Source organism: Heterodontus francisci, chromosome 37, assembly GCF_036365525.1.
Source record: "Heterodontus francisci isolate sHetFra1 chromosome 37, sHetFra1.hap1, whole genome shotgun sequence".
NCBI lineage: Eukaryota > Metazoa > Chordata > Chondrichthyes > Heterodontiformes > Heterodontidae > Heterodontus > Heterodontus francisci.
This window is the reverse complement of record NC_090407.1, coordinates 4,197,205-4,212,855: the sequence shown is the minus strand read 5'-3', so window position 1 is coordinate 4,212,855 and position 15,651 is coordinate 4,197,205. Positions and strand designations below refer to the sequence as shown.

At 43.4% G+C, this 15,651-nt stretch overlaps 1 protein-coding gene across 3 annotated transcripts in view; it reads right to left on the bottom strand.

Annotated features, from left to right (window-relative positions):
• The window catches only part of LOC137351960 (NAD kinase-like), a 111,696-nt gene that overhangs the window by 16,245 nt on the left and 79,800 nt on the right, over window positions 1–15,651 (bottom strand). For all 3 annotated transcript variants that reach the window (XM_068016862.1, XM_068016863.1, XM_068016864.1), the window contains 3 exons: window positions 3,557–3,686; window positions 3,205–3,310; window positions 93–178 (listed from right to left, as the gene is read on the bottom strand). In XM_068016862.1, coding sequence (XP_067872963.1) covers window positions 93–178; window positions 3,205–3,310; window positions 3,557–3,686 — 322 coding nt within the window. The remainder of the gene's footprint in view (window positions 1–92; window positions 179–3,204; window positions 3,311–3,556; window positions 3,687–15,651) is intronic.

Sequence of the window (15,651 nt, the reverse complement as noted above, 5' to 3'; positions counted from 1 at the left end):
AGATCGTTGTGGGCAGATTTCTCCAGGGTCAGCTGTGAGCTCCGTCACTGACCACGAAACGCGGGCCATAAGGACTAATAAACTACACTCACCTGGAATAATGATGATGCATAAAGCAAGGTACCGTCTCCTCCAAGGCAGATTATAAAGTCTATCCGATCAGACAAATCATCGTAACCTAAAAAGAAATTCAAAACATTTCTTTATGTAACGCGTTGTTAAAAAGGAGGGTTGCAGATGAATGAGTAAATATTATTTGCCGCAAAGATTTTCTGATGACTGGTGACCACAATATGGGCTGAATCGTTGAGTGCCCCAAGCTGTGCCCATTGCCCTCACAGCTAGGATAAACTCTGTGATATGGGACTGCTGGGTCACCAAGGAGAACATTTCTGCTAATCAGGAAAACTGGGCTTGTATTTTAAGAATCTGCTGGGGGCACGGTTTCATTTTCTGTCACTAGAACTGTTTGACACTGTAATATTACACAATGATGATAGACAGGGTTATGGGGATTTATACGCTTGGATGTGCTGAGAACTAGTACAGCTGTGGATCAATCTGTAAAAGCAGTTTGGCTGCGGAAAACTACTTTCTGATTATTTATATGGGGATTGCATGCCCCCTGCAGCCGATGAGCCCACTGGCACCCATGTAAAATAATACCAATGTTCCTTGTTAACAGGTGTTATCACATTGGAACATCACAAAACACTTCACATAAGGAGATACATTTGACATGCAGTGACAGTTGCAAAGCAAACACCACAAGCATTCTGCATTTGCAACGTTTCACAAATAGCAACAAGATGAATGTTGGTTGAAAAAGTGACTTTGATCAGATCACTGGAACAGATCGCTGCTCGCCTCTGAATAATGTTCACCCAACCCATCAGAACAGGCAGATGGGACCTTGGATTTTAACAGCTCATCCAAAGAACAGTGCAGTGCTCCCTCTGTACCATACTGCAATGTCCCTCGAAATTATGACCTGAAGTCCTGTGTCATTAAAATACATTATACGACTATGGTCAAATCATTGTTCACTTCACACGTTTTGGGAAAAAGCAACGGCTCATAAAATTGTTCATGAAAAGCATAAACTATGATTATGCATTCGCAAAGTTGCAAATTTTCTAATCACTCTGTAGCCTAGTGACACTCTCACCTCTATGTCAGAAGGTTGTGGGTTCAAGTCCCTGGACAAAAATCCAGGCTGACACTCCAGTGCAGTACTGAGGGAATGCTGCACTGTCAGAGGTGCTGTCTTTCGAATGAGATGTTAAACTGAGGCACTGTCTGCCCTCTCAGGTGGACATAAAAGATCTCATGGCACTATTTTGAAGAAGATCAGGGAAGTTATTCCCGGTGTCCTGGTTAATATTTATCCCTCAAACAACAACACAAAAACAGATGACCTGATCATTACTGCATTGCTGTTTGTGGGAGCTTGCTGTGCGCAAATTGGGTGCTATGTTTCCTACATTAGAACAATGACGACACTTTAAAAGTGCTCCATTGGCTGTAAAGCGTGTTGGGACATCCTGTGGTCATAACAAGATGCTACAGAAATGCAAGTTTTTAAAATTTATATTCTATTTCTGCTTTCCTCTTCCTCTAACTCCAAGCCCAGGGGAAGCTTTTGCAGGATATTGAGGGAGACTGGTCATAAAAACACATTGCTGGCATAACTGAATTCCTGAGAAATGTTTGATGTTAGCGACAGGAATTTATTCCTCTTTCCATATTTTCCTTTGTGTTTTCTCTTCCATTCAGTTTGAACCTCTTGCTGCTTTTGAGTATTGCTATAATGTATCTTTACCGCAGTTAATGGCACTGCTGATCAGATGTGTTGGGATATTGGTAACATTGCTACCTTATACTCAGTGTCAAAAGGAGGATTGTGCTAATATTACACAATGGAAGCTAACAGATACTTTAGGCCTTGAGCAAACACACAAACGTTCAAAATCAGTTGTTTATCGAGTGAAAGGTTTGATGACAAAAAGTGTTTTGTGAGTTTTTTTCAGTCGTTCGGGGGGTGTCACTGGCCAGGCCAGCATTTATTACCCATCCCTAATTGCCCTCGAGAAGGTGGTGGTAAACTGCCTTCTTGAACCACTGCAGTCCTTGGGGGTGGGGGGTAGGTACACCCACAGTGCAGTTAGGAAGGGAGGTCAGGTTTTCTTAAACTTCCTTCTACATCCGCACACAGCTTGTTGCCAAAGCTCCCACATGACTTTTGGACAGAAGATACAAGGAATTTGTCCTTTCTAAGAGGAAACCAGTCACAATAAACTCACAAGATCATAAAACAATTACAGATGAGTAAAGCCATCTTAATTTATCCAGCCAGGGAGATTGTAACATTCCCACATTGCAGTATTTAGATTTGTCAATGATTCCAGGGTTTCTGCCCCCACTACTCTACCTGCAAGTTTATTTTATTTTGTGTTCGAAGGAAAATTTCCGGATATCCATCTTATAATGATCTTTTACTAATTTGAACCTGCGTTCTTTAGCTCTTCTCACATTTTCAAGTAATATTCTGGGTTATCTCCTCCTGTATCTTTACCAATCACAGACACCTCAATGAGATCATTTTTCAGACACTTCGATTCAAAGCTGAACAGCCGAAGTTTACTCAATCTTTCGTCATAACTCAGACTACTCCTATTGTGGCTCTTTGTTGGATTGCTGCAGTGCATGAACAGCCAATGTTTCTTGACAACCGGAAATGAATGCAGGATTCAAGGTGCAATCTCACTTAGAAAAAAAGTTCAATTTAAACTGTTAATGCTACTGACTGCTGACCATCCAGAGCTGCTGCAATCTTTGCTGAACAGGAAACGAGAGGCTAATGAGAGCAAACTGAAGGAGGTTAAAATGAAAAGTTAAAGCAACACAGTTTGTGTCCAAGGACAGTTTACGGTTCAAGGCAGGAAAGGCCTTGAGCAAGAATCTAGAGTGGAATGAGGCCACCGCTGAGCGGGTGTGGTTAAAATTTAAAGACAGCACCAAGCAATCTGGTGTCTGTGGGCCGATGAAGGAATAAGGATCAGCTGAGCCAGGAGAATCGAGATTATTGACCAGCCACCATTACAGAGTAGGAATAGAGATTCTGAAATAACACTTCCTAAAATAAACTTCACTCAACATTAGTAAAGTTATAAAATTATACTTTGAAAATAGCAATGCTTTTACCTTCCCTAAAAGTGCATAATTTCTTTAGTGGTCCAAAGCTCTCATCATTGGCTATGGTGGGGTCTTCAAGAACTTTCTTCTCTACGTAAACAATCATTTCTTTTTCCTAAGCATGAATAAAAGAGAAATGGAAGATTGAGAGTCACCTTTCATTTTCGAGACAGTACAAAACATGAGACGACTTTGAGTAATGTTTCTACGTCAGCTGGTGAGTCCATAATATCACTGACATTAATACAGCAACCTTCTTACATTGTTGACTATCTGACTGAGCTCAGACACCAAACCAGCATATTTCTGAAGTACTGCAGTTCAAACAGAATAAAAGCTTCATATCTCAGGTACACATTACCTCCATGAGGAAGATGCAAAGATCCTTAAATGGTTGAAGCAGCTGATCATCTTGAATCTTTTTAATGACTAGGATACTCTTTGGAGGTTTACTCCACGTTAGTCGTTGACTAGCTGGATCCTGAATGTGCCTGTAATGAAAGAGAGCGGTTTTTGGTTAACTGCGGTTAACAGATGAAATTATCAGTGAAAGACTGGGGTGTCATAGAGTTATACAGCACAGAAACAGGCTCTTTGGCCCATCATGTCTGTACTGGCTATCAAGCACCTAACTCTTCTAATCCCATTTTCCAGCACTTGACCCATAGCCTTGTATGCTATGGCATTTCAAGTGCTCATCTAAATACTTCTTGCCTCCACCACCCCTTCAGGCAGTGTGTTCCAGATTCCAACCATCCACTGGGTGAAAAAAGTTTTCCTCAAATCTCCTCTAAACCTCCTGCCCGTTACCTTAAATCTATGCCCCCTGGTTATTGGCCCCTCCGCTAAGGGAAAAAGTTTCTTCCTATCTACCCTATCTATGCCCTTCATAATTTTGTATACACCAATCAGGTCCCCCCTCAGCCTTCTCTGCTCTTAGGAAAACAACCCTAGCCTGTCCAGTCTCTCTTCATAGCTGAAATGCTCCAGCCCAGGCAACATCCTGGTGAATCTCCTCTGCACCCTCTCCAGTGCAATCACATCCTTCCTATAGTGTGGCGACCAGAACTGTACACAGTACTCCAGCTGTGGCCTAACCAGCGTTTTAGACAGGTCCATCATAACGTCCCTGCTCTTATATTCTATGCCTTGGCAAACAAAGGCAAGTATTCCATATACCTTCCTATCCACCTTATCTACCTGTGCTGCTGCCCTCAGTGATCTATAGACAAGTACACCAAGGTCCCTCTGTACTTCCTAGGGTACTACCATCCATTGTATATTCCCTTGCCTTGTTAGTGCTCCCAAAATGCATCAACTCACACTTCTCAGGATTAAATCCCATCTGCCACTGCTCCGCCCATCTTACTAGCCCATCTATATCGTCCTGTAATCCAAGGCTTTCCTCCTCACTATTTATGATACCACCAACTTTTGTGTCATCTGCGAAGTTACTGATCATACCTATATTCACGTCTAAATCATTAATGTACACTACAAACAGCAAGAGTCCCAGCACCGATCCCTGTGGTACACCACTGGTCACAGGCTTCCACTCACAAAAACAATCACCCATTGACCATCACCCTCTGCCTCCTGCCACTCAGCCAATTTTGGATCCAAATTGCCCTGGATCCCATGAGCTTTTACTTTCTTAACCAATCTCCCATGCGGGACCTTATCAAAAGCCTTACTGAAATCCACGTAGACTACATCCACTGCTTTACCCTCATCTACACATCTCGTCACAGCCTCAAAAAATTCAATCAAGTTTGTTAGACACTATCTCCTCCTGACAAAGCCATGCTGAACTATCCCTGATTAATCCCTGCCTCTCTGAGTGGAGATTAATCCTGTCCCTCAGAATTTTTTCTAATAGTTTCCCAACCACTGATGTCACATTAGGGTGGCATTCCCCACTGTTTTGCAAAGCTGTGATAAATGAGACATATTTGAACAGTTCATCAATTCCAAGAAATTCACAGCATTTGTTACTCCAAAAGTAATCAAGAACTTTGAAGCATCTTAGTTTAGAGTGTAGAACTGCTTCTAATTTGTACCGTGCTCTCAGTATTGGACATTACTACAGTGTACTTACAAATCTGACCATTTTGTATATAATGCTGTTCCCTACTCAAAAGCTGAATCCCCCCCCAATCCTTCACGATTCCTTCTGTTGACTTTGTATCAGAGGGTAGTTGCTACATTCCTTATGCAAAGCAATTACATAATCTGTGCTACAAATCAATGCAAATTCAGTCATGTACATATAATCCAAATTACATAAAGACTATGCAATGCTGGACACCCTTTGGATTGAAAAAGTGATATTAATTTTGGTCAGTACTCAAGCTAACAGCAACAATCAACTCTTAGTTATACATTATACTGAACAGTTTGTCAGCAATCTAATGAAAACCTATGGAATACAACTTGTTTCAATGCTATGCATCTTCAAGTCCCACATGATGCAGTTTCAGCACCATAAAGAACAAAGTACAGCACATGAACAGGCCATTCGGCCCTCCAAGCCTGCGCTGATCTTGATGCCTGCCTAAACTAAATCCTTCTTCACTTCCGGGGTCCGTATCCCTCTATTCCCATCCTATTCATGTATTTGTCAAGATGCCTCTTAAACGTCGCTATCGTACCTGCTTCCACCACCTCCCCCGGCAGCAAGTTCCAGGCATTCACCACCATGTCACAACATACTACACTCTCTAAACATGTTATTTAATATGTATTAAATACCCCAAAATAGCTGGCTACAAATTTAAGGATGGACTGAATTTTTGGACTGCTGAAACTTTATCACCATCAGGAATGTTTAACGGAATTACAGCATTGCAATAGAGTGCCAGGTATCAATCACCTCACCAAAATATTTATTTATTATCTTCTATGCTAGGTCAGAGGCTAGGAATCCCGCGGTGAGTAACTCACGTCCTGACTCCCCGAAGCCTGTACATCATCTACAAGGCACAAGTCAGGAGTGTGATGGAATACTCTCCACTTGCCTGGATGGGTGCAGCTCCAACAACACTCAAGAAGCTCGACACCATCCAGGAAAAAGCAGCCCACTTGATTGGCACCCCATCCAAAAACATTCACTCCCTTCACCACTGACGCACAGTGGCAGCAGTGTGTACCATCTACAAGATGTACTGCAGCAACGCACCAAAGCTCCTTTAACAGCATCTTCCAAACCTGCCACCTCTACCATCTAGAAGGACAAGTGCAGCAAATGCATGGGAACACCACCTGCAAGTTCCCCTCCAAGTCACACTCCATCCTGACTTGGAACTATATCGCCGTTCCTTCACAGTTGCTGGGTCAAAATCCTGGAACTCCCTTCCTAACAGCACTGTGGGTGTACCTACAGTCCAAGCACTGCAGCGGTTCAAGGCGGCAGCTCACCACCACCTTCTCAAGGGCAATTAGGGATGGGCAATAAATGCTGGTCTTGCCAGCGATGCTCACATCCCATGAATGAATAAGAAAAACAAAGCTGATCCTGTAAGGCTGTTCAGTCACTTGATATGGTGTTTTATAAGGACATAATTGTTATAAAATGCAATGCAGAAGGCACTAGCCTGCTGGTAAGAAACCAAGTTTAGTTAATAAAGCTGCAGTAGGTCAGGTCTGAGTTTAATTGTTCTCTGATCGGGGAACTTTGCAAATTGGAAGGCATCGCCTCAGGAGTATTCCGAGCTGAACTGTTCGGTTAAGCAACTCTGCAAATTGGAATGTTCTTGCCACTTTCAAGCTTCAGCTGAGAATCTCACCACAATTTTACGATTGTTTTGCCTCAGTAGCAACAAAGGGCGATGTTTCCAGTGTGACATTCATGCTTGCTGATGTGCTGCTTCAATATAAAATGGAGACGAGGCAGTGAGCAAAGTCAAAAGACATCTTCCAGTTAAGTGGCTTCCTTTCTTCAGCAGATCACAGATTCAAACTCTTTGCCCATACTAAACAATGGAGAGCAGAACTCTAACACTTGCCAGCTGATATAAAATAAAACTGGGATACCCAGAGTTAATCCAGTACAGAATCAGACAAAGTGGCTTTTTAAAAAAAAAAGTGTATGGCAAGTACAAAAGATGGCATAATTGCATATGGATTAAACTCTGCTCATACACGTATACACAAAGCGTGTCCCTCTACACAGGAATCGACAACTGAATATCAGTTTCTGTTCCAAAAGAACAAAGAACAAAGAAAATTACAGCACAGGAACAGGCCCTCCGGCCCTCCAAGCCTGCGCCGATCCAGATCCTCTATCTAAACATGTCGCCTATTTTCTAAGGGTCTGTATCTCTTTTCTTCCTGCCCATTCATGTATCTGTCTAGATACATCTTAAAAGACGCCATCGTGCCCGCATCTACTACCTCCGCTGGCAACGCGTTCCAGGCACCCACCACCCTCTGCGTAAAGAACTTTCCACGCATATCCCCCTAAACTTTTCCCCTTTCACTTTGAACTCGTGTCCCCTTGTAATTGAATCCCCCACTCTGGGAAAAAGCCTCTTGCTATCCACCCTGTCTATACCTCTCATGATTTTGTACACCTCAATCAGGTCCCCCCTCAACCTCCGCCTTTCTAATGAAAATAATCCTAATCTACTCAACCTCTCTTCATAGCTAGCGCCCTCCATACCAGGCAACATCCTGGTGAACCTCCTCTGCACCCTCTCCAAAGCATCCACATCCTTTTGGTAATGTGGCGACCAGAACTGCACGCAGTATTCCAAATGTGGCCGAACCAAAGTCCTATACAACTGTAACATGACCTGCCAACTCTTGTACTCAATACCCCGTCCGATGAAGGAAAGCATGCCGTATGCCTTCTTGACCACTCTATTTACCTGCGTTGCCACCTTCAGGGAACAGTGGACCTGAACACCCAAATCTCTCTGGACATCAATTTTCCCCAGGACTTTTCCATTTACTGTATAGTTCACTCTTGAATTGGATCTTCCAAAATGCATCACCTCGCATTTGCCCTGATTGAACTCCATCTGCCATTTCTCTGCCCAACTCTCTAATCTATCTATATTCTGCTGTATTCTCTGACAGTCCCCTTCACTATCTGCTACTCCACCAATCTTAGTGTCGTCTGCAAACTTGCTAATCAGTCCACCTATACTTTCCTCCAAATCATTAATGTATATCACAAACAACAGTGGTCCCAGCACGGATCCCTGTGGAACACCACTGGTCACACGTCTCCATTTTGAGAAACTCCCTTCTACTGCTACTCTCTGTCTCCTGTTGCCCAGCCAGTTCTTTATCCATCTAGCTAGTACACCTTGGACCCCATGCGCCTTCACTTTCTCCATCAGCCTGCCATGGGGAACCTTATCAAACGCCTTACTGAAGTCCATGTATATGACATCGACAGCCCTTCCCTCATCAATCAACTTTGTCACTTCCTCAAAGAATTCTATTAAGTTGCTATTACTGTTGGGCAGCTACACCCAAAAGCAGACTCTCTGATTTAAATTTGTTGCTGTGTTTGCCTGACCCAGTCACCCACCTCAATACTGAACACAATATCAATTTTAAAAGCAATTGTATTTGTTAATGAGGCTGACCACCTCAGAAAAAAAAACTGGTTATTGCACGCAACAATCGCAAAGTTCCAGGTGATGGCTCTTCCACAGGTCTGGACAAGAGAAACTGCTCTCACTGAGCCAAGAAATACTTTGTGTCTGATAAACATACCGCTATCAACTTTGTATCATTCAACTTGAGCATGCTATGGCTGAAAGCCATCATAAACTAGTCACAACATCAAAACTGAAATAATTCAAGGGTCAAAAGTACTTAGAAATCACTCTTTTGCTCCATGTGTAAAGTTTAAGAAATACTTTCAAACTAAATTGGAAGAGGCTTGCAATGACTGCTGTTTCTCTCTAAACTTCAGATACATACAGCAAAATAAAGCTCCTGGTAGCTGCTCAAATGATGCTTGCAAAGATGATTGTGCCTGTCTGCCGCTGGCAAGAGAACAACTGATAGTAGAACAAAAGGTGCAGAGTAAGGCCTGACCACTGGGAGTGGCTCAGTGCAGTGAACTATGAAGAACAAGTAGAAAACTCTAAGTTGTTGTTTTAAAGATTGGGTCACTCGTTAGAGTAGCATCAGATAGTTCAGTCAGTTCTCTATTGCCAAACTAACACCCTGAATCTCACATGCTTACAACTAATTGTGTCTCCTACCACCATTCGATCTTGTGTTATTGTAGATGACATCACTACATCATTTACATGCCCATGAGTACAGATGTGTTATGAATAAATACATGATACATTCTCCTATTGGCTGAGCTGGTTAGGGCAATGAATGGAATAGGAAGATCCCAGATTTGATCCACTGTCTCTCGACCATCTGGTGTCAGCCAGGGTTGTTACAACCGGCCTCAGTGGCCCAGAACTATTGGCAAAGTTGGACAAAGTCTCTGCCGCTGGCAGTTCCCCACATGCCAACACATAACAGATAATCACAGGCAACCTGCCTGCGATGTTCCCATACCCGCTGGCTGCAAGACGCCTGAAGGACTCTCGTTGAATTTATTCCCAACTCTGATTTGCTTTTAAGGGTTGAAGTGCATGTTTTAACATGAAAACAGAGGAATGTATTGCTGGAGACCCTGATGTACAACAATGGCAGCTCACTCAGCCAAACAAACAATTTTGAAAACATACTCAGCATGCTTGGACGAAAAGTGCCAATGGGATCTTTTATGTCCACCTGAAGCCTCATTTTAACATTTCATCCAAAAGACAGCAGCTCCAACAGAGCAGCAGTCCCTCAGTACTGCACCAGAGTGTCAGCCTAGTCGCTGGAGTGGGACTTGAACCCAGATCCCTGTGACTCAAAGCAAGAATGCTACTAAACCAAGTCATGACTGACACCAGTAAGCCTGGAATTGAATTGAAACTTCCCTGGTTAATGTGCACAAGTTGAAGAAATTCAGATATTGTGGTCAAATTAATGCTGGAATTTGTAGCTTTGGAATTTCTAACAGTGAATCAAACTGAAGATAAACAAAAACAACTTTGATTTATGGAATTTGGTAAGTTAACTGCAATGTAACTGTTTTTGAAAAGGGTTGCAGAAAATTCAATGTGTTGTATAAGTAGAGATCTAATTAATGCAATAAACAAACAAAATTATCCAGCATCTGGAAGCTCCAAATAAACATAGCTTTATATAACAGCTGTGCTCAAGAACCTTGCTTGTGTGCTGCTGAAAGTTTTTTTTAGGAAGGATGTGAGGGTGCAGAGGAGATTTACTAGAATGGTTCCAGGGATGAGGGATTTTAGCCACAAGGTTAATGGGAGAAACTGGGGTTGTTTTCCTTGGTGCAAAGGAGATTGCGGGGAGATTTGATAGAGGTGTACAAGATTAGGTTTAGATAAGGTAGCAATATAAAAGTTGTCCCCATTAGCTGATGGTACAAGGACTAGGCAACACAGATTTAAGGTTTTGGGCAAGAGGTACAGGGGGTTGTAAGAAGAAACGTTTTTACGTAGGTGATGGCAATGACCTGGAACTCGCTGTCTATGAGGTGGGTGGAAGCAGAGACGATCGATAATTTCAAAAGGAAATTGGACGGGCACCTGCGGGTAATAATCTTACAGGCTGTGGGGATAGAGCCGGGGAATGGGACTGAATGGATTGCTTTACAGAGGGTTGGCATGGACTCGATTGGCCACAATGACGATGAATCTGTAACTCCTGGCATACGTGCAGTCCAAATTATTCTGTAATTCACTTTTATCTGTCAGGTTCAAAACAAAAGCTATTGTTTCTTAAATGCAAGTTTGCAGCTCCTTCCAAAGAAAAGGGGATTGCTTTCCACTGGGTCTAGCACATCTCCAGCAGGTTAATTGAAATGTCTGACCCTCCTAACTGTAACTTCACCAGCCACATCATCACAATGCTACAAGGATAACTGCGACCCCCCCCCACCCCCATACACACTACAGGCTGGATCATCTTCTCCCACTGCACGGAACAGCAGCAGGCGAAAAAAATGCAAGCCGCCGCCACAATCTACCTCATAGCGGCCCAAGATAATACGGCGGTTGCGCCGTCCCCCCTACCCCCCCAATCACGTGGAGGGGGTGGGCTCTCCGATGCTGGCAACGGTGTCAGCTGCCTGTGCGCAGGCGCCACGGTTAAAGGGCAGCCAGCCCTGCCAGTCTGTTTAAATTTTCAAAGGCCTACCCCCACCCCCACAATGCACTGCAATATATGCTATTACCCCTCCCCCTCCAAATAACAATTAAGTGTAACAGTTGCCCTCTCCCCCCCCACCCCCACAAAACACTTACCTTCAAGACTTGACTCCCTCCCCCCACCCACAAACAGATCTAAGTGCAGAGGTCACCCCTTCCCCCCCACCCCCAAGATTTACATTTGACCTCTGACCCCACACCCCATTAGACTAGAAATGCTAAGAACTCCCCTTCCCCACCTCTGTGGCGCCAACTTTCCCTGGACAGGAAAATGAAGGCGCGTGAGTGCCAGCCGCCATCGGAAGATCCTGGTAAGATTGCTGCAAATTTTATTTAAATATATTCATTTAGCTCATTTAAATATTTAAAGTCAGGTCCTGTTGCCGAGCAGTGGGGGCTGCCAGGGAGTCTTATCGCTACTGGGAAGATCAGGCCCGGCATTCCCAGCTCGGGCTCCATGGCAGATTGCTGCTGGTACGATTATCTATCTTCCAAGGAACAGCTGAGCTCCTTATTCCTATCAAAATGAACCACCTCATATTTCACTATGTTGAATTTCATTTGTCATTTATCTGCCCACTCTAAGTCGGTTTGTACCTTCCAGCATTTTGGTACAGTCCTCCACATTATTAGCTAAACTGCCCATCCCTCCCAAAATTTGGTATCATCTGCAAATTTCAATACCATAGCCGCAATTTGAGTCCAAATTATTTATGCACCTGGCAAATAACAGTGGTCCCCCACAGTTCTCTGCTGGACACAACTTCTCATTTTCTGACAGTGTGAGAAACTTTTCTTATCTCCTACTCTCTCTTTTCCATTTGTGACCATCTATCAATCCACCTGCTACACAGCCCCAGACTCCACAAGCTCAGACCCTTGTCATGAGTGGCTTATATAGCATCTTATGTTGATGGCCTTCCTCAAATCCATGTATACCACATCCATTGCATTACTCTTGTCAACTCTTTGTTATTTCTCCACAGAATTCTATAACGTTGACTGAATGTGACCTTCATTTTAGAAATAGATGTTGACTATTTCTTGTTACATCACCTGTCTCTTCTAAAAGATCAAATAACAAAACATCTAAAGTTTCTAGTATCTTTCCTACCAGTGACATTAAGATGTCTAGGCTATAGTCCCCTGGATTAGTTCTCTTTCTTTTTGGGGATATAAATTACCCTCGCTGTTCACCAGTGTGCTGAATTTTAATATATAGATACTAGTGGCTCTGCAATCACCTACCCAGTTTCTTCAAACATCTGTGGGTTTAATCTGATCAAACCCCAGGCTCTGTCCTCCTCAATTTTGCCTAGGTTCTCCTTTCTTTCCATTCATCTTAGTTTTTCTCCTTGTGTCATTTTCTCTCTGGTAGCTGCTTCAGTGAAAACTGAGGCAAAGTAACTATCCACTATTCCTGCCATTTTAGTATTTTAGAAATCCTTCCTTCCACTGCTCTTTTCCCCTAAAATCCACATGAAATTGCACTGGTCCAACACTGAAGGTTCCAATCTCATGCGATGTGACATTTGTCACAATTCTGTCTCTGGGTGGGTGAGGAAAAAAATGCAGAGAGATGATTGTTATGCAGCAAAAGGAGAAATGAAATCTCAGTAATTAAAATCAATTTCACCATAAAATATCTGCAAGTTACAACAGCAGCAATTCAGAGCAGAGTGCATGACATCGCTCTCTATATTGATTCTAAAGCTGCTGCTGCAAAAACCCAAAATAAACTTGCCTGATTTGACTTGGCTGATGCAGAAAGTCGTTTTTTTTTTTTAAAAACTGAGTTGTCTTGATTCTTGTTGGGTCTTTGATGCTCCAGTGAATACACTGGATTGGGAACCAGCATGGCTCCTTGGTGTGACATCACCATGCACAGACACATGACCATCAACATCTCAGACTCATCATCTCTGTCCTTGCTTGTGACACGATGCCAGCAAAACTCCACTGCCAAGCCACAGACAGGCAGATAGGTGGAGAATGACCGCACTGTGTATGATTAGAGGTCAGTTGTGGTTCAGTGGGTCATACACGCACCTCTGAGTCAGAAGGCTGTGCGTTCAAGTGCACCTCCGGGTCCTGAGCTCAAAAATTAAGGCTGACACTCCAGTGCAGTACTGAGGGAGTGCTGCACTGTCAGAGGTGCTGTCTCTCAGACAAAAGTTTAAACTGAGGCTGCTCTCTCAGGTGGAGGTACAAGATCCAATGGTACTATTTTGAAGAAGAGCAGAGGTGTTATTCCTGGTGTCCTGGCCAATGTTTATCCCTCAATCAACGTCAACTTCAAACAGATTACCTGCTCATGATCACGTTGCTGTTTGTAACTGGCTGCTCCACTTCCTACATTACAACAGTGCCAACACTTCAAAAGTACTTCATTGGCTATAAAGCACTTTGGGATGTCCTGTAGTTGTGAAAGGTGCTACAGAAATGCAGGTCTTTCTTTTTCTTTGGATCTGTGTCATTGGCTTGGCTGACCCCACGACTGATCATCCCTGTGACTGAATACTGCAAAAGGTTTGTCACTTGCTGCAGGTGCAGACGGTGCAATGTTGTTTATGTGCCTGTGATAGGGTCGATTCTTCCTTTGCTAACACGAGCGATGGATTTTAGTCCATCATTGCTTTTTGCACATTCCACTGGGAAACTTCAGCCTCAGCTCTTTATCAGGATTGGTAAAGGCTACTCTTGATTGACCTAAATCCACCAATCAGGCTGCAACCTTATTTTTGTCCTCTCGGCCTGGAATTTAATGAAATTAAAGAAAAGAAAAACAAACTTGCATTTATATAGAGACTTCAATTGCTCAGGATATTCCAATGCATTTCACAGTTAATTAAATATTTTTGAGGTTTCGTTGTAAAATAGGGAGCCATGCAGGCAATTCACACACAGCGATGAGGTAAAATGACCTGATAATCCATTTTTAGTGAAGGACAGCACTTCTGATCGTGCAGCATTTCCTCTGTACTGCCCTGAACCTGGTGTCGGCCTAGATTCCGTGTTCAGGTCTCTGGGATGAAGCCAGAAGTGAAAGGGCAAATGAGACCGACACCCGAAGCTGCATTTAAACTTAAATCAGCATTGTAGAGCAGCAACGGAGAATCAGCACGGCTTTTCATGCCTCTTTGTGAAAATAGGTAGCAGATCTGAACTCTCAGTATCTCCTACTCGTTGCCCCCATTTGATTCCCCACGGAAGCTGAGCTTTTCAGCTTGGAGCACAATCAAACTGAACTAGATAAGGAGATATTAGGACAGACAACCTAAAACTTGGTCAAAGAGCTAGGTTTTAAGGAGCGTCTTAAAAGGGGAGAGAGGCAGAGAGATAAAGTGTCCCACCCAAACCTGTCCTTTCACATACACATTTCCTGTCTCCAATTGAAGTACTGGCTCAAAAGTAGCCAACCTGAAATTTTTAATGCAAACCTTATGACAAACTGAAAGATTCAGTTACACTAAGCTACACCCCTTCCTCATGTGTCTGCAGAATTTGTTTTTCTAAATTCAAATCGATAGAAAACTAAATATTACTTTTTTGTCCAATTCTCCAATTCCTGATAATCTAGCCAACCATGAGATCTTGTGAATCAGATTAAAATACAGATGTTCTATAAAGTACGGCACTGCCACCAAAACATGACACGTTGAAACAACATCGATGGTTTCAGTGAGGCATAAACTGGACTACAAGGCGTTTACAGTCAATCTGCAACTTAACTGACCACATTTCACAACTGGGTACATTCGTTTCAGCAAATCAATATTAAGAGTTATACAGCCCTGACCTCCCCCTTCCTCTGCATACAGCCCTGACCTCCCCCTTCCTCTGCATACAGCCCTGACCTCCCCCTTCCTCTGCATACAGCCCTGACCTCCCCCTTCCTCTGCATACAGCCCTGACCTCCCCCTTCCTCTGCATACAGCCCTGACCTCCCCCTTCCTCTGTATACAGTCCCAACTTCCTACCCCTCCCTCTGTATACAGTCCCAAGTCCCAACCTCCTACCCCTCCCTCTGTATACAGTCCCAAGTCCCAACCTCCTACCCCTCCCTCTGTATACAGTCCCAACCTCCTACCCCTCCCTCTGTATACAGTCCCAACCTCCTACCCCTCCCTCTGTATACAGTCCCAACCTCCTACCCCTCCCTCTGTATACAGTCCCAACCTCCTACCCCTCCCTCTGTATACAGTCC